Below are 17,908 nucleotides of genomic sequence, written 5' to 3'. Positions count from 1 at the left end.
GTAGTGGTATATTGCGACTCATGTATTATTTAGGTTCCATGTTTGATTGAAGTTCACGATAAGATGTGACAATGAGTAGAGGCGGACCTAAGATTTGAAGACAATGGTGCCTAATTAAAGTTCATGTTAAGATGTGACAACGAGCAAAGGTGGGCCTATAATTTGAAGATGATGGGAGTTAAAGAATTGACAAGTAAAACGAAAATTCAGTTTATATGTTTCTAATTCTATTTTTAAAAATTTATTAAATTGACAGGAACACTAAACACAATAAGTAACCTGGTCATGACATCTTTCTCATAATCTGAAAGATCACTTGCGCAATTACATATATTATTAAACGAATGTAATTTCATTTCAATTAAATTAAATTATTAATTTCTGAAGTACACAACTATCTCAAATTTAATACTGTTGGCTAACAAAGCTCAAAGATGACACAGTTCATAAAGGCGCATGTTTTTACCTTACAAGGGAAAAGTACCTTCATAGAAGAGGAAATGTGTACAAGGGTGAAAAGCATTATAGTAGTAGCTGGGAACCTTTTATACAGTGAGCAGTTGCTAAAATTAGCACAACTTTCTACAGGGATTTCGACTACTTCAAACACGCCTTAACAAAAAGGAGTCATGTAAAAAAAACTGGCAGAAGAAAACAATTGAAAATGACATCTGAAGTGTAATCAACAAGATGTTAACCTCTTTTGGAAATGTCAAAATGTATCGCGCAATCTTGGCTCCTCTTGAAGTTTAAACTGTTAAGTGAGCAGATAACTTAGGCTATAGTGGAACCAATTTAGCAAGTTCCTATAATTAGAAGGCCCCTTCTCCTTGACAAGCTTACGCACATTCAAAAAATCTCACCGTCTTGATCTTCTGATACTTTGGCCTTCTCCTAGCCTTGATTTGGTGGCACTCCCCTGAATTATGCTCGATTTTTCCTGAATTGTAGCACAAGGATCTCTAGAAGGCCAAGGTTGCTCCCACTGTCGGATGGGACTGGAAATGTCTCTGCAAGATCCTGTCCCAGAACTAGCTAATAAATGATCCTTAAGGCCCTTCACTGCTTTAAGTCTCTGTGCTTCATCCAGATAACTATATCGTTGGCCTAGTTTCTCGAGTTCATGAAGTCGTTCCCTGTCTAATCCATCTCCTGAGGTTGGAAGATTTGCAGCTTGATTGACATACTCGACAACTCCACCAGAAATGCTCCTTTGAATGGGAGTGCTTCTTCTGGGCTGCCCAGCGATGGAGTTTCTTGCTCTTCTTTCATCAACTGAAATTCGTTTTGACTCACGAACTACATTAGATGGATAAGCCCAATTATAGCTCTTATTGGAGTTGTCCATGTTTAGTTCAATTGAATGAAGATCACTTTCTGCTGAGTCTTCTCCACAGTCTGCAACATTTTCCACTTCTCCATCATCGTCTTTTTCTTTACTCAAGGATGCCGTCATCTCTTCATTATTTCTGAAATTTAGGGAACCGTTTCCCTTACCTTTGGTCTTTTTCTTTCCCAGGAATCCTTCAAGCTGCTTCCTTAGCTTGTCAATAGCAGAATTTTTTTCCTCGAAATGATTCTTGGCTTCTGAGAGTTTCATGTGAGCCCTTTCCTCGCGCAATCTGTCAGCTAACTGGAGCATCTCTCTTTCCTGTTCAATCTCTTCTTGAACTTTTGCAGATTCCCTCTTCATCACTTCGGCTTCAGCTCTGTCTTCACCAATGTCTCTAGCTAATTCATCGCATACCTGTTCCATTACTTCTCTAGCTCTTTTCTCGCTTTCAAGCTCTTTCACTGCCTTCATAAATGATGCTTTTGTATCCGATAACTCTTTGCCAAGTTTTTTGTTCAAGCTCTCAAATCTCCGCCTTAGCTTTCTCTCTACCTCAAGTTCATTTGCAACGGACTCAATTGCAGCCTCAACTGCTTGTTGCTCTTTATTTTTCCAAGCCGCTTTCTCTTCAGCAAAGCATTTAAGGAGATAATTAATCTCATTTTGATCTGAGCGCTGGTCTTGAATAAGCTGGTTCACCTGCAGGCGGGCCCTTTCCAGCTCAGTGTGTAACGCGGAGACAAGTGACGTGCTAGATGAAGGTTGATCAGCATGTGCCCAAATTCGATTGATTATTTTCAGAAGCTCTTTGGATGTTGTCAAAGCATTACTAACATCCTTCAGACGGCTTCCAAAACCAGCCACTGATCCCCGTGGAGTCTGGGCACGAGATCTGGTTTCAAGCTGCATTACAGAGTTATATAAAGCATCACTCTTTTTTAGCAACATAAGTATTCACAGCCAGTCAATGCATTTCAAATCAATCCCTTCACAACCTAACCGTTGATTTCCATTTTTACTTGCACGAACACGAAGAAACAGAGAGTGTGACTTAATACCAAAAGTAAATATGAACTAATTTGCATGCTAATGAGGTATAAAGAACAATAAAATTGATCAACAGGAAGGAATTGGTTTCCACCTCCATAAAACTGGCGCTGCTTAAAGAATCTAACATTCCAACATTATGGTCCGTAGTCCTTGGTCTACGGGAAGTTGTTGATGACCTCTTCTGATAGCTTCCTGTTCCAGATCGATCCATCCTCTGCATAATCAATGCAAGTATGGATTACCAAGTACCAACAACGAACTTAAGTAACTAAGATCACCCAATTTGTCATTATGCATCGAGAAAATGAGTATGGTACACTCCAAGTGGAAAACAAAAAACATATCATAATCTTTGCAAACTGCTGTTAAAGCTGTTTATGTCAAGTAAACTATTTCATCAACAATACTCAATAAAGCAAAGTTCATTCTATATAACATCCACTTCTTTTCTCTCTGTTGGATTGAGCAAAATCATCAGTAGGACAATTAAAAGAATGAAAAAATGTCACTTTCACTATATCTCTACCTTACAAGCTACAATCAACCATATATTAATGTATTTGGGAATCACCTAACTATACTAATATTTGACAATTGACTAATACAAACATCAAAAACATCATTTTCTCTGGATTTCTAACAACCACAGGAAACTAATCAAATTGAATTCAGCAAAATATAGTTCCCACATCAAGATACAACACTTTGGCAAAAAATAATAGTGTGAAGGGTCAAAAACACACCTAAAAGTTTCCTTGTTTTTTCGAGTTTCATTCCTAAACTAACAGGTGTGCGAGTTTCATACCTGAACTATAACCAACTATTTATCAACACACACCTCAACTATCAATTGAACAATGGTGATATTTCAAGTAGGAAAAGGGAACAACCGATAGTGAGATGATTTTTGATAAATAATTAGTAATATTTCAGGTGTGAAACTCGAAAAACTAGGATACTTAAGGTGTGTTTATGACCATTATACTAACATATTCCAAAAGAAGAATTCAATCATATAACATAAGAGAGATAAAAGAGTGAGCTCACTAGCTCACCTCAGAAACCGGGCTATGAGATGGATCACACAAATGTGGAGGCAAAGAGCCCGAAACATAGCCCGAACTCGGATGACCAGCCCGAATTTTCTCCTTCTTCATCATCATCTTCTTTTTCTCCAAGTCCTCAGTCATTCTCGGTGAAGGCATTTCATTCATTTCCCACAACGTGGCAGCAAGTTTTCTAGCTGACACTGGCTGTGATATCCCACCACCACCACCACCAAGGGACTGTTTGGGTGACTCAACAACGTTTCTCAATGGAGTAGCCCTCCAACTTGGCACTGGTGTACTGGATCTGGAACCTCTAAGCCCGAGCCCGAGCCCGTTTCTTGATTTCCCAACTAGAATAGCCCGTTTAAATCTGTAGTTGTACACTTTTGATGATGCAGATGAAGAAGATGAACAACCCCTTTTACGGATCTTGGGTACTAAACCCTCCACCATAGCCTGATTCTGCCTTGGCATTATCAATTTCCCTTCCCAAGAATTACCCCTCTAGCAAAATCTGTACGATATGAAGTGAAATACATACAAAAAACTGCTAGATTTTGGAATATTTGAACTGGGTTTTCAAGATCTTGATCAGAAAACTCCTGGATACTAAAAAAGATCGGATTTTTCAACTTGGGTATGGAAAAAGATTGAATTTTTTTCACTTAGAAGTGAAAATGACATTCAAAATGGAAAAGGGAAAAGAAGGAACAAAGTGATAAGGGAGACAAAATTGTGTTTGCTTATACTTTTGATATGATTTTGATTTGAAATGATTATGCACATAGAGAAGAGCAATTAGCAATGTATTTTTGACAGCTTGACTTTTGATTGCAAATCTTTATACATTTTTGTAACTAGTACATGGTAGCCATAAGTGTACCTATAGGTAAATTGATTAGTATTCATTCATCCTAAATTAAATGCTAATACTGTAAATTCAAATTATAGATATGAAATCATTTTTATTAGATAACATGTTAAACAATTTAATGCAAATTAAAATTAATTGAGCCTTGGGTGGAGGAAAAAAGGAGAGTTCACTGTGCATGTGAGGCTAAGAACGTGCAAAGGAATTATTGGTGTTTGCTACCATCACAATATTCTGATACAGTAGCTTTTTTGCTGCTGTGACTAAAAGAAGAATGTTTTATTTTTTTTCTTCTGATTATTTTTAGGTTTTTTGATCTGTGATGATCTTCACTGTACCACTGATGTTTCTCTTCTATTTATTTTTGTTTGCCTTTGGTCTCCTGCTTACCTGTTTCCTCCTCAACAGCCGCCTTAAAAATATGTAATAGATCGTCATCATAATTTAAATATATAATTAATTAAATTTTTTTTTATTTTTTTAAGATAAGTTCCTGCTCAATATTTGATACTCAAATTAAAAATCTACTAATTCAAATTTACTCATTACAAAGCTTATTTTTCAAAACAGATTCCTAACATAATTTTTTCCATATACAAAATTTAAACATGAGACCTCACCTTAAAGGTCGAGGGTCTCGTACGGTGCTTTGATGATCAGTTGGTTTTTCTTGTCGTTTTATGTCTTTGCAATTTTTTCTTTGTAAAGAATATTGTCCATTTTTTATATTTTCATTTATTCCATTATTGGTTAAACTTTAAGTAGTTGAAAATTCTGCTGTTGGTGGAATTATTACATATTGGTAGCTATTTTATTTTGTAAAGTTGTTCAAATACCATGTGTTTTTCCTTTTTTTTCTTGTACATCCTTCTTGTGTGGTTCTTTTCGTGGTATAGTTTTGGCATTTTCCAAGTAGTTTGTTTTTTATTTTTAAAGACAATATCATTCATATTAAAAATTATGTTTTCCAAATTAAAATTACTAGGAGCTTCATTTATTGTAACACGTAAAAGTATTTCTTAAAAATATTAGTCAAACACCCAAACAAAAACACTTCTCAAATATTTTTAACCAAATATTAAACTACTATTCCCTTAAAAAAGAAATCGACAATTTGATCACACTATGACACGTAAGATTGAAATGTGGTCAATGGGTGTCCTACCTTATTATATAAAATGAAATTACAATTTATTTGCTTTATCAAAAAGGTACAAACTTGACCAACTACAGCCTAACGATGGTGTAGAAAAGTGGAAGGAAAAAAAAAAGATAAGTGGGATTTGAATAATGATGACCAAGAAAGATTCGATAAATTTAAAATGTGGTAAAATCATTCTTGGTTATATTACAAGTCACTATTATTATTTTACATTATATATCTCCTTATAGCTCCGAAGGATTACATTAATGTGGGATATTGTTTTTAGACGATTCCAAAAAATATAATTATTTTATATTTGAAAATAATTTTATTTTATTTATAAATGGAATAATTTATAATCCTATCAATATCCAAGACTTATTTTAGTTTAAAAGTTTTGAAGTTTTATTTTCTTAAATTTTATATCTAATTAAACAAAGAAATACTTGAATGAGTTTATTTTTTGTGTATCACACTTTATATAAATGATATGTATAGATTCAATTATTTATAAGATAAATATAAATATTCGTAGTGTGAGAATGTCTATATAACATCCAAAATAGGGGAATGGATCAAAGAGAAGTAGAAAATAACAAAAATGTTCTCTTGTGTTTGGAGTAAAATTTAAAATAATTCCTCAAGTATAATCATAATTAAATTTGATCCTTTAAGTTTAGTATAGTTGGTATTTTTGTTTGCACTAAATATTATCAAATTCTAGTTATTGAATTTATTGAAGATTGTGAAAAACAAAAAAAGGATTTAGCAAGAAATCACATTTTAAAATGCATTTTTCCCCCTCTTTTTGGTGTTGGTATAATTATTTGAGGTGCAATTCCTTCTTATTTTACTCAATTTTTTGGTGTTTTTTTAAAAAGTTAAACTTTGTCTTCATTGATCATTGATTAGAATACTTTCCTTGTACATCTTAATACACGGTCATTGAGATGACACTCCAATTGTTTATCTAATCAAAATAAATAGAGATTGTATATAATATTTAAGGCGCGATCATATATATCGTGTTAGATAATTTGACTTTTTTGATTTAAAAGGAAGGAAAGTTTCAAAGATTGATGTTGATTAGTCCTTGACTTGGTTGGAGAGTTTAGTGATAAAAAATTTCTCATGTCACAAAGTTTAGAATTTGATGAGATTTTCATGGTATTTTTAGTTAAATTTTTCGTTATTAAAATTCTCGTTAAATTTAATAGGTATATTTGTTAATTTTTGATAAAAACAAAAAGTGCCTAATTTTGACAAACTTAAAGAGTCAAGACTATTTTAAACTTCTCGGACCATTTTTCTCATTTTCTCTATGAGTTAGAGCCTATTTAAATTAATTTATTTTAATTTATTTTATGTTAAAATAGCTTTTAGACACTTTTATAATATTTGAATAAAATAAAAAAAATATTTTTAAACGAAAAAGGTAAAATTAAATAAAAAATAAGTTAAAATTCCTAATTTTTTAGATTCACCTGTAGCAGAATTCTCCAACAACATAGAAGAAGATGGTGCCGAAGCAGCTCAAATTCATCTCTCCGGCGATACCGCCGGCGCTACTCTTATCGCCGCCGCCGGCTACTTATCCTACGCCAACATTGGGCCTCAACAAGCCCGCGCAAAGGCCCGAAATGATTACATTAAAGCCCGACTCAGACAACTTCTCCAAGATTAATAATCCCTTCATACGTGTTTAATACATCCTTTACTACCAGAAATTTCAACCCTTTTGGTTCTCTGGGTAATGGGTATTCGTCAATTATTGCTGAGGAGTTCAATTTACTTCTGTATTTCCTGGGTAAGAATCTTTTTTCCTTTCTTAAATTTGTGCATTTACACACTTTTTTTCTGAAATTTTGTGCTTTCATTTCCCGTTTATTGCATTTTTTTTCATGTTGTTTTTCTTCTTCACTTCCTGCTTTTAGATCCCATTTGGCCATAGATTTTGAAGTTAAAATTTGAAAAATCAGAGTTTTTGAAGAGGTAAACAACACACCCAATATAGTCTCCCAATGTGGGGTATGGGAGGGTGGAGTGTTTCCGATAGATCCTTGACTTTAGTTTTTGAAGTTGTGATTGTTGGAATTTGAAGTTGTATTTGAACATGCATTTTACTGGGGGAAAAAATTGAAGTTGTGTTTAAACATTCATTTTACTTGGAAATTTTTTGAAGTTTTGTGAGCAGAAAGTCCAAAAACTGGTCTTTAAAGATCAAATTTTCATGGCCAAACGAATGTTTGAAGATAAATTTTCAAAAACTACTCCCAAAATCTTTGGTCAAACACTAGTTTACTCTTAGAGAAGGAATCAAGTTTGCTTTTTTATGCAAATGCAGTTTCTAAAGGCCCCCCCCCTCCCCCTCCCCCCCTCCTATTATCTTCTATTTCGTTGTTGGGGGATTGAGAGCAGAGGTTTTGTGTCTTTGGAAGTAAGGACTAAGGAGGAGAGTGCTAGTAATTATTGGAAGTTATTTAAAAAGTAGTAAGGCTTATTCATGTAATGATTGTTATAATAGATAATGAGGGGGAATCCAAATAAATAAATATAAAAAGAAAGAGAACATGTTGATGTTAGGAGGAATTTATCCCAAGTTCTTGCCAGTTGCTGCAAATCATTTAGCCAGTCTATTAACAGAGGAGCTAAAAAATAAAACATTAAAATCAGATAAGTAAATTAAATAATAGAAACGAAGAAGTATGTGGTCGCCACTGTTGGTTGCAGATGAAAGCGTACTAGTTCATCTGTTCATGAAATTGATTAAGATGGTTCCCAACAGAGAGTGACCGAGGATGTTTCCTTCATAAACACCACCGCCTTGCTTGTGAAACCTGGAGAAGCTAGCTACAAGTTTTCCATTTCCTTACCTTACTGACATTTTCATTTAAAAAGCCTTAAGTTTTAGCTTCTTGACGAGTTACTACACCACCTCCCTCTCCATTAGCAAGCTGGGTGTGATGCTAAGATGCTTTTGAGGTCTCCTGTGAATGCCATAGCTTACTAGTTTTGTATCTTAGTTCTCACACGACTCAGAGAAATAGATGTGTTATAAATATTTGATGAGATAAACTTTGTGCGACTGCCTGACAATGTATAAGCAGCTTTGCTGTTTGTAAAACCATGCATCCAATAGTCAGGACCAATTACAGTTGTAAAGTAGTAATAGTCTATCCTGATGCTAAGATTTTTACCTACTAATAGCAAATTTGTTAACAAGTTAAGATGAGTAGGTAGCTGTGCCTCCATATGCCTCATCAACAGAATATTTTATTTTGACAGTATGAGCAATTTCAATATAGATGTTAGTGCCAATGCTATAACTTGGTAAACTTTCATTTCAGTAGGTTGTAACCTTGAAGTTCACTAACAAATGGTCTCGGTTTTGTGCTATGTAAAAATACTGGTCCCTATCACGACCCGAGTTACCCCTAGACGTGACACGGCGAATAGGATCCCGAAAGACCCTAAACAAGCCTCTTAACATAAGCATGACTTAAGATAGCAAGATAATCAAGATAAAATGAAAGCGGAAGATAAGTCTCAATAGCAATCTTATCATAGCATAGAAATATCTGGAAAAAGACCATAAGCTGAAACTAAGTCTGACATAAGCCTCTACTACCATAGGTGAGAAGCTAGGACATGTCCCTAGCTAACTAGAAAATCTGAAAATTGAAAATATAGTCTGAGTGAAGATCATATGAAACACATCCTCGAAGCATAAGGACTCACCACTCAAGCGACAACTGATAAGAATCCAATACTAACCGCGAGTGTGAGAAGGAGCATCGTGACCTATATTATAAAACAATATAGGCAAAGGAAGTATGTGGTCAGTACTATGTAATATACTGAGTATGGAGAATGTGCAACGCATGACATAAAACATGATAATGCAATGACCAAGCTAAAGCATAACATAATCTCTTTAAAATATCGTTTGAAACATCAAACATGGTCAATGCAACAATCGTAAGGAAACTGTAACCATAACATAACATAAGTAAGATATCATTAACTGATATAAACCATGTGAGCTATAACATGGAGTCTAGTATCTTCCCCACACCGAAAAGAGGTTGACCTACTTGTCAGGTAAGGACCATAAACATGAGCTATATGTGGATAGCTAGGGCCAATTAAGGCAAAGTCCTATGGGGGCACGTAGTTCTCAGACTTGGGTAATCGCTACTAGACCAACTCGATGCTAAGTAATTCTCTCAACAAGAATAGTCATAATCATAGCGTAGTCTTTGAAAATGGTAAGAATCTATAAATACCAAATTCATCATATCATACATAAATCATAAGAATAGCTCCTTTAACAAATCATGATTTCATAACATATTCATAAAGACACTTATATAAGCATCTAGATCATGATAAGCTTGTTCATAGAAAATCATGGAGATCCTTTATGATGAGAATGCTTCACTTTGAAGCAACCTTGGTTTCATAAATCATAATTGATACTTTATCTGAAAGCATTCTTAAAATCATAGTTCTTTAATTCATGATGCATGCATAATTCTCAAAGCATAGTTCATAAATCATAAAATAGGCATAATGCATGGGTTCATGAGAAATTTATCAAAAAATACGTATTTAAGATAAATCATGCATAATATGATCAGTAGAAGTGAAATAAATCCTAATTGATTGAATCCAATGCAAGATCATCAAAACCTAGGGTTTAGGTAGAGATCATAAAGTGAAATTTGAAGATCTTTTGGGACTCCATGGATGGAAAAGGATCCATGGATAAAATTCTTACATACCTCAATGAATTCTAGCCTTGAAACTTGAAGAGGAGACTTGAATCCTTGAAACCCTAGCTTGCTTGAAGGAGAAGACCTTGAGAGAGAATTTTCTTGAGAGCTTTAGGGATTTTGAGTGAATGAGAGGGAAAAAGGGTAATGTGAAGGGTAAAAGTAGTTATAGGTCTTGGGAATTAGTCCAAAACGACATAGCTTGGACATTAAAAGAATATTAAATGACTTAATTGTCCTTGAAAATTAAACTAATGGGCCGGCCTACGGGTGCTTCTACAAATCGTAGAAGCTTATACAGCCCATAGAGAGCCGCCCGTAGAAACCACCCTGAGTTTTCTGAGTTTCTGATCCAAGTTCCACGGGACCCTTCTACAGCCCGTAGGACTTTATACGACCTGTACAAATCATCCGTAGACCCAAGTACTAAAGATCCATGTTTCAGGGGTTCCTTTCTACGACCAACTTCTATGGTCCGTAGAACGTTCAACGGATCATAGACCCTCTCGTCCTGTACAAGTTCAAAATTCTAAGTCTCTGAATCTCCATCTACGGCCACTCTTACGGACCGTAGGACCTTCTACGGACTGTCCTGTTGGTCCGTAGGGAAACTTCTGAACTTGATAATTTCCTCAATCTCAGGGTCCCTTCTACGGACTGTAGGACCTTATATGGTCCGTAGATAGGCTCGTATAAAAAATCAGTGGCTAAAAACTTCCCAAGTCTCAAACCCCCTTCCCACGACTGGTTTCTACAGTCTGTACAAAGGGGCCGTAGAACCAGTTGCACCAGCAACTTTTGCACTTCCTTTTCCAACCAAACCTTCCGACTTCCAAGGTGTTACAGTACCAATGCCAACGGCTAACCTATTCACTGCCAGCTTTGAAAGGTAAATTTATGAATTTAGTCTGTGCTGAAGTGTCTTAAGAGAGTTCCTTTTTTGTCATCTCCAGTGCATATACATTTGAAGCAGCTGTCTCCAATGTTTGTTGCATATTTTAGAATTGAACTAAGAATTAAGGTAATTTCAATCTTCCCAAGAATAATAAGGTTATGCCGACCTCATTTTCAGAATCTAAAGAAAGAAAGGGCAAAAGGAAAATGCAGATAAATGGAGTTGGAATATCATGTCCTTATGAATTAGTAAGTTGAAATGATACCAGGAAGAGGAAAGAAATGTAAATAGCTTTTTTGAATTATTAATTCATGGATTCCCATAGAGATCAAGACACAGGTTGTCTTGTTCCAACTTTTGTCTGCACTTCCACTATGCAGTATATTCTATTAGTGTAGCTGCCAAAAATGCTCAGCAAAAAAGACAAAGCTGTGTAGTCTCTCCTTGTATATATCAATATATTTGCTTTATCAATGTAGAGTGCATTTTATTCACATTTCTCCTCCTAAATCAAGTTTGTGTGCCCCCCCCCCCCCCCCCAGTTATGGCTTCTGCTTCATTCCCTTCAACAATCGGCAAAAGGTATGTATCACAAAGCCTTCTCTGTGTATAACATCATATGTTAACTATGGATGAAATTCGATTTTCTTTAATTCATTTAAAGCATTCTTTTGAAAAACCATCCTTAATTCCTTCATATACTTATTTCAAGAAGCTTGTGGCAGTGTGTCGTGAACCAGCCTGTATACGATAATTTACTGTACTAAGGTTAATTCTGGAAACTATTAAGATGATGTTTGTTATTCCTATCAAATAAATTAAGGCTTTTTTTTTATCTTTCAATAAGATCCATTGAGATCAATCTCTTGTTGCCAGCGCATAATCTGCAGAAAAATGTTATTATCAGTTTCGAGTAAAGGGCATAAGATCTTGCTCTCATCCAAATTTAAGTAGACTTGTCACTATTATAAACTGATTTTTTCTATGATTATCATAAGTATTTTTTAAATACTTTATATTATAGGAAGTTATTAGATCATATATTCTTTGACTATCATGTATTGTAGTAAATAGTAATCGCGTAGTTTCTTATTCTTCAATGTGTTTTTCTTGGCTATATGCTACTCCATTTTGCTCTGTCTTGATATTTTCCTGTCATCTTTTTCTTGCTACCCTTCTCCGAATAACTTCTCCTTTTTTGAGCCGAGAGTCTGTCGGAAACAACCTCTCTACCTCACAAAGGTAGGGAGAGGTAAGATTTGTGTACATCTAACCCTCTCCAGACCCTACTTGTGGGATTACACTAGGCATGTTGTTGTTTGTATTATAGGAAGTTAGATGTATTCACCTCAAAACTTGAACTTGTTATTCTTTAAGAAACAAAGAGAAAATTCGTTTTGGAGATCAGATTTTCTTTCTAAAGCAAAATATGCAATGAAATTGAGACCACTATAACTTCCATTTTTTGTATATGAAGGCTAGAGGGGAAAGTAGCAATAGTAACCGGAGGAGCTAGTGGCATCGGTGAAGCAATTGCAAAGCTCTTCTCTGATCATGGAGCCAAAGTGGTCATTGCTGATGTCCAAGATGAACTCGGCAACTCAGTCAGCAACGCCCTCGGAGGCTCATCCAACTCCATTTACATCCACTGTGACGTCACAAACGAAGACCACGTCCAAGAAGCTGTCGACAGAACCATCGCCACGTATGGAAAACTCGACATCATGATCTGCAATGCTGGCATATGTGACGAGACCAAGCCAAGAATCATTGACAACACAAAAGCAGATTTCGAACGAGTCCTTAGCATCAATGTGACAGGAGTTTTCTTGAGCATGAAGCACGCCGCTCGCGTCATGGTCCCAACGCGTAGCGGCTGCATTATCTCCACCGCTAGCGTAAGCTCCATGGTCGGAGCTGCAGCATCTCATGCATACTGCAGCTCCAAACACGCCGTGCTGGGGCTAACCAAGAACCTGGCAGTGGAGCTTGGGCAATTCGGTATACGTGTGAATTGCTTGTCACCGTACGCGATGGTCACGCCGTTGGCGACGAAAGTCATTGGGCTTGAAAATGAAGAGCTTGAGAAGGCAATGAGTGCGGTTGGGAACCTTAAAGGAGCTACTCTGAGGGTGGATGATGTTGCAAAAGCAGCACTATTCTTGGCAAGTGATGATGCCCAGTATATCAGTGGGCACAATCTATTCATTGATGGGGGATTCACTGTGTGTAATCCAGGACTTGGCATGTTCAAGTATCCAGAATATGATATTTAATTTATTTTTTTATACAACTAATGTTGCATAACAATAACCACATATCTATTGTAATTCCACAAGTGGGGTCTGAGGAGAGTAATGGTTTTAGAATTGATGATAATTGATACCCATGATTACCTTATTTGATGATCCATTTCTACAATGTCGCTCATATAAAATTTCATAAGGAGATATCTAGATGTTAGTATGATAGTCGTTATAAGCAAACTTGACAAACGAAATTAATTTGATTATTTTTATATTTAAACTATAATTGATAATAAGAGATCATTTCCTCGTTATTTTATTTTATGTAAAAATTAAATAAATGAAAAGTAAATGCCATGGTTGAAAGAGATCTGTAATATGGAGACTAGCCTTCAAGCAGCACATGGCAAATTGCAATATACTTAAGAGGCATGTGCCTCAATTTGGAAGTAGTTGGATCTGCATTCTATTGCTTTAAATTTTTTTATATGTATTTCAGTTCGTTAGAGCATTAACTTCACCAATAATTTTTGCCAACCCAATCTGATCCCCACCTTAGTCTTCGCATTTTGTTGAGACGGATTCAAAATTTAAAGTGTGTATGAATATATTTTGATTGTTTTTAATAAAGTTTTTCAAATATAGAAAATAAATTGTAATTACAAAACAAATGAAAAGAGTTATTTATCAAAATTACGATACAATTCTGTGTATATTCTTGATTCTTTTTTCATAATTTGTTTTTATAATTCGACAATTGTTAATAGCATATTTAAGGATGATTTGGACCTTCTTGTGATATATTTGATCAGCAAGAACGTAGGTGGTCCAGACTTTCTTGTGATGTATTTGATCTTCTTGAACATTGATCATCACTTAGATATTTCAAGTTGATATCGAGGAATATCGTCTCTTGTTCATTTTGGCTCTGAAAGGAGACAATGTTTGATCTCTTTATGAATAGTCAAGAATATATGGGGGTATTTGAGATGTCTCTTCACTAAAATATGTATCCGTTTTTATAGGCATTAGCTATAGAATTTATGATATAGACTTAAAGAGTAGCCTACAAGAAACTCTAACGAATCTTAGAATATAACGAATATGAAATGAGCTTGCTCGGTTGATGCCTAATTTAAATTGGGTAATTTTTTATTTTTATTTTTATTTTAATTTTTATGTTTATACTCTCTGATCTTGTCATTGAAAAAATATATATTAGGTTTTACTAAACAGTTTCATATATTACACATTTGCCTCCAATCCTTAAGACTTGACCTTTATAGTAAAAGAGGGGGAAAATAAAAAAATAACAAAATCACATTTTTGTTAGGTACAATACTTTCTCTTTATTCTTATTCGGTTTATGGCCTGTTTTCGATCCAAAAATGAAATTCTTAATGATGATTGGTTATGTTTGACAATTTTCACAATAATAGCTTTGGTTCATAGCAAGAATAACAATATTTTATATATTTCAAATATATTTACTTACTTTTAATTAAAGAGCATTTTAAAAAATCCTTTCTATTCAATATCAGTGTACGATCCATCCAACATTACTAATACAAATTAATAGGAAGGTACTTCATGGCTATTGGGGTTAATGTAATATTTTTTTTCTTTTTAATTTATTTTGAGTTTTCTAATATTCAAAAATCATTTAGTTTTAAGGTTTTCATTTTATTTTTACAATCTGTTTAGACAAATTCATGAAGCCAAAAGTGTTTACGTCATAAACAAGTAAAAATATTTTTTTAGAGAATAAAGGTATTTGGCTAAACTTTATTAAATAAAAAGTATTTTGTATAGTAATCAAAGGCCAAAAGCTAAATAAATAAATACAGTTTCTCTCCAAATAATTGCCTTTGTTTTTAGAACAAGATTTTCGGTATTAAAAATTCATATTTATCAGATTAAAACTAATTCTAATAAATTTCTTTTTCCATAATTTGACACATAGGATCACTTTTTGAAAACAATAACCAAACGCCAAAAACAAAAGCACTTCAATTCTCAAACTATTAATCAAACATAGACATTGTTATTCTCACAAAATACTTTTAATTAAAAGTACTATTTCTCAAAATAAGTTAATTTCGATATACTAGTTAAATATATTATTAATATATAAGATAATTTATAGCTAAAAATTTCTTTATTTTTCTTTTTCTTTTTTAATTTAATATTCAATCAAACATTATCACACAAATTCCAACCAATCAATTACTATCAAAACTTAATTATAGCAGCAAAGCATGTGCCCATATAACTTGGTGTCAAACTAATTTAATACCATTATATAATAATACAATAACATTATAAGGGGGCCTCATTTGCTCTCTATAAAATGCGTCATTTTTCTTTTTTTGGATAATGAAATCTCATTGGCGTAGAACTTCCTCTGTCATTTCCAAGAATTTTGTTAAAAATGAATGGCTTCTCCTCCTCTCCTCTAGCTCACGCAAGCAGAAGGTAAACGTATAAATTTAAGTGAATTTAATATCTTTTGCCCACATACTATATATATTACGAGATTCATAAATATGTGATTGCGAACTCAGTTATTATTATTTATTAATTTTGAGATTATTATAAGAATCGATAAATTTTAAATTTTGAATCCGCGTTCTTGAAATACAGATTAGAAAGGAAAGTAGCTATTGTAACTGGAGGAGCTAGTGGATTTGGAGAAAGTACAGTGAGACTTTTCTTACAAAATGGTGCAAAAGTTGTAATAGCAGATGTTCAAGATGAAATTGGACAATCCCTTTGCAACAATCTCCTCAATTGTAACGATAACAACGATGTTACATACATACATTGTGATGTAACAAAAGCCTCCCACGTTGAAAACCTCGTTGACACGACAATTTCCAAGTATGGCAAACTCGACATCATGTTCAACAACGCAGGTAAGTAGGAATGTTAAATGGACGGTTAAATTGATTTTAGGCAAGTTAAATTGAGCTATGTTGATCCTTAGGCAATGACCTCCCAAAGGTTTCTTGAGTTGAATGAACTGAACAAAATGAGCTAAACAATGAGTCATGATTGAAGTACATTTCTTATCAAGTTTTTTATTACATAGTTAAACAAGTCAAAATGGAGATATTTTTACTAGTTATCTGTTTTTGGAGAGTTATTTAAGAAATGTTTTTTTTTTTCTTTATAACTTATGAAACTTTTAGATTACGATCTAAAAATCTCTTTTGAGCAAACTAGAAATACGAGAAAATGTTGAGTCTTTTTTGTTAGTTATTCAACAATATAATATTTTGTTAGTAAGAAAAACATACGACCAAACATTTGAACCATTATTCGGAAGACTAATTTTTCTAATAGTTGTATTTGCACTTTTTTTTTAAATAGAGACAAACTCTAAATAATGACCTAAAAAGAGATATTTGTGTAAATCGTCTATCAAAATTAGACGTTGATGAATGGGTAAGTTAATGACTCATCCAAACTTAGATAAATTATATTTTCATGAACTAATTTTATCACTCTTGAATTCAGGAATTCCGGGGAATCTCGATTTTAGCATAATCGATGCGGATAACGAGAATTTCAAAAAGGTATTCGATGTTAACGTGTACGGATCTTTTCTCGGGGCAAAATATGCTGCACGGGTAATGATTCCGGCTAAGAAAGGTGTCATTCTTTTTACATCTAGCTCGGCCTCTGTTTCTTCGGGCGAATCGCCACATTCGTACACCGTCTCGAAACACGCAGTTGTCGGACTAATGAAGAATTTGTGTGCTGAATTAGGACAACATGGGATCAGAGTGAACTGTGTTTCACCGTGTGCGGTGGCGACGCCGATGTTAGTGAAGGCAATGGGAGTCGATAAGAGCGTCGTGGACGGAATAATTTGCTCGTCGGCGAATTTAAAAGGGGTGGTGCCGACGGCGGAGGATGTGGCGGAGGCGGCGTTGTATTTGGCGAGTGATGAATCTAAGTTTGTGAGTGGAGTTAATCTTGTGATTGATGGAGGTTATAATACTACTAATATGGCTTATATTAAAGCAATCCAAAATGCATTATCTTCGGTGTAACTTTTTTATTTTATGGTCATAATATTCAGTATTCATTATGAGGTTTGATTATATTAATTCAGAACTGCATGTCATAAGACGTGCGCATTGAAGGCGAAGCCCTTTCATCAAGTATTTTTTCTATTCTCAAAATGTCTTTGTGGAGAAGAAGATTGTTATGATTTATGATTATTGAATGACATTTGTATGAAATATTTGAAGAAATAAAGTTTTGTATCAATTTATTTGGCTGATTTTCCATGTATAGCCTTTTATCGAATGCAAATCAAGAGTAAGAATACACTGTCAACACAAATAATTTTTGCATGATAAAATTAATTTCATATTTTGAAAAGGGCTAACTTATTTTTAAAAAACATGTTAATCGCTAGCTAAAACACATTTTTTCCACATTAAATACAGAAAAAAGATGTGGAATTTCTTTTGTTGACTATATTAAATTGGACAGTTATATAAGTACACGAACTAACTCCTCTTTTTTTAAGAT

At 34.2% G+C, this 17,908-nt stretch overlaps 2 protein-coding genes and 1 pseudogene across 4 annotated transcripts; 2 read left to right on the top strand and 1 right to left on the bottom strand.

The window, feature by feature from the left end:
* Positions 1 to 447: 447 nt before the first annotated feature.
* Positions 448 to 4,330, bottom strand: LOC129876556 (uncharacterized protein At5g41620-like; annotated as a pseudogene).
* A 2,596-nt stretch (positions 4,331 to 6,926) lies between these two features.
* On the top strand, positions 6,927 to 13,469 carry LOC129877469 (secoisolariciresinol dehydrogenase-like). 3 transcript variants are annotated; one of them, XM_055952974.1, is made up of 3 exons: positions 6,927 to 7,254; positions 11,660 to 11,699; positions 12,595 to 13,469. In XM_055952974.1, the coding sequence occupies exons 2-3, from the start codon at positions 11,662 to 11,664 to the stop codon at positions 13,391 to 13,393; spliced, it is 837 nt and encodes a 278-aa protein (XP_055808949.1). In that variant the 5' UTR covers positions 6,927 to 7,254; positions 11,660 to 11,661; the 3' UTR covers positions 13,394 to 13,469. The 3 variants fall into 3 exon arrangements, with proteins under 3 accessions (XP_055808949.1, XP_055808951.1, XP_055808950.1); XM_055952976.1 differs by having other exon boundaries at positions 11,295 to 11,699; XM_055952975.1 differs by lacking the exon at positions 6,927 to 7,254 and having other exon boundaries at positions 9,814 to 11,699.
* Positions 13,470 to 15,706: 2,237 nt separating this feature from the next.
* LOC129876722 (short chain aldehyde dehydrogenase 1-like) lies at positions 15,707 to 17,654 on the top strand. Its single transcript, XM_055952211.1, has 3 exons — positions 15,707 to 15,838; positions 16,007 to 16,278; positions 16,883 to 17,654. The coding sequence occupies exons 1-3, from the start codon at positions 15,795 to 15,797 to the stop codon at positions 17,419 to 17,421; spliced, it is 855 nt and encodes a 284-aa protein (XP_055808186.1). The 5' UTR covers positions 15,707 to 15,794; the 3' UTR covers positions 17,422 to 17,654.
* The last annotated feature ends 254 nt before the right edge of the window (positions 17,655 to 17,908 follow it).

Source organism: Solanum dulcamara, chromosome 12, assembly GCF_947179165.1.
Source record: "Solanum dulcamara chromosome 12, daSolDulc1.2, whole genome shotgun sequence".
NCBI lineage: Eukaryota > Viridiplantae > Streptophyta > Magnoliopsida > Solanales > Solanaceae > Solanum > Solanum dulcamara.
The sequence above is the reverse complement of the archived record's forward strand: the minus strand, read 5'-3'. Positions and strand labels throughout refer to the sequence as shown.

What these genes read in the sequence shown, in the direction of transcription:
- LOC129877469 (XM_055952974.1), top strand. Translation starts at nt 11,662, where the DNA reads ATGGCTTCTGCTTCATTCCCTTCAACAATCGGCAAAAG. An exon ending in CCTTCAACAATCGGCAAAAG is followed by an intron (nt 11,700 to 12,594) that starts GTATGTATCACA and finishes TTGTATATGAAG; the next exon opens with GCTAGAGGGGAAAGTAGCAA.
- LOC129876722 (XM_055952211.1), top strand. Translation starts at nt 15,795, where the DNA reads ATGAATGGCTTCTCCTCCTCTCCTCTAGCTCACGCAAGCAGAAG. An exon ending in CTAGCTCACGCAAGCAGAAG is followed by an intron (nt 15,839 to 16,006) that starts GTAAACGTATAA and finishes CTTGAAATACAG; the next exon opens with ATTAGAAAGGAAAGTAGCTA. An exon ending in CATCATGTTCAACAACGCAG is followed by an intron (nt 16,279 to 16,882) that starts GTAAGTAGGAAT and finishes TCTTGAATTCAG; the next exon opens with GAATTCCGGGGAATCTCGAT.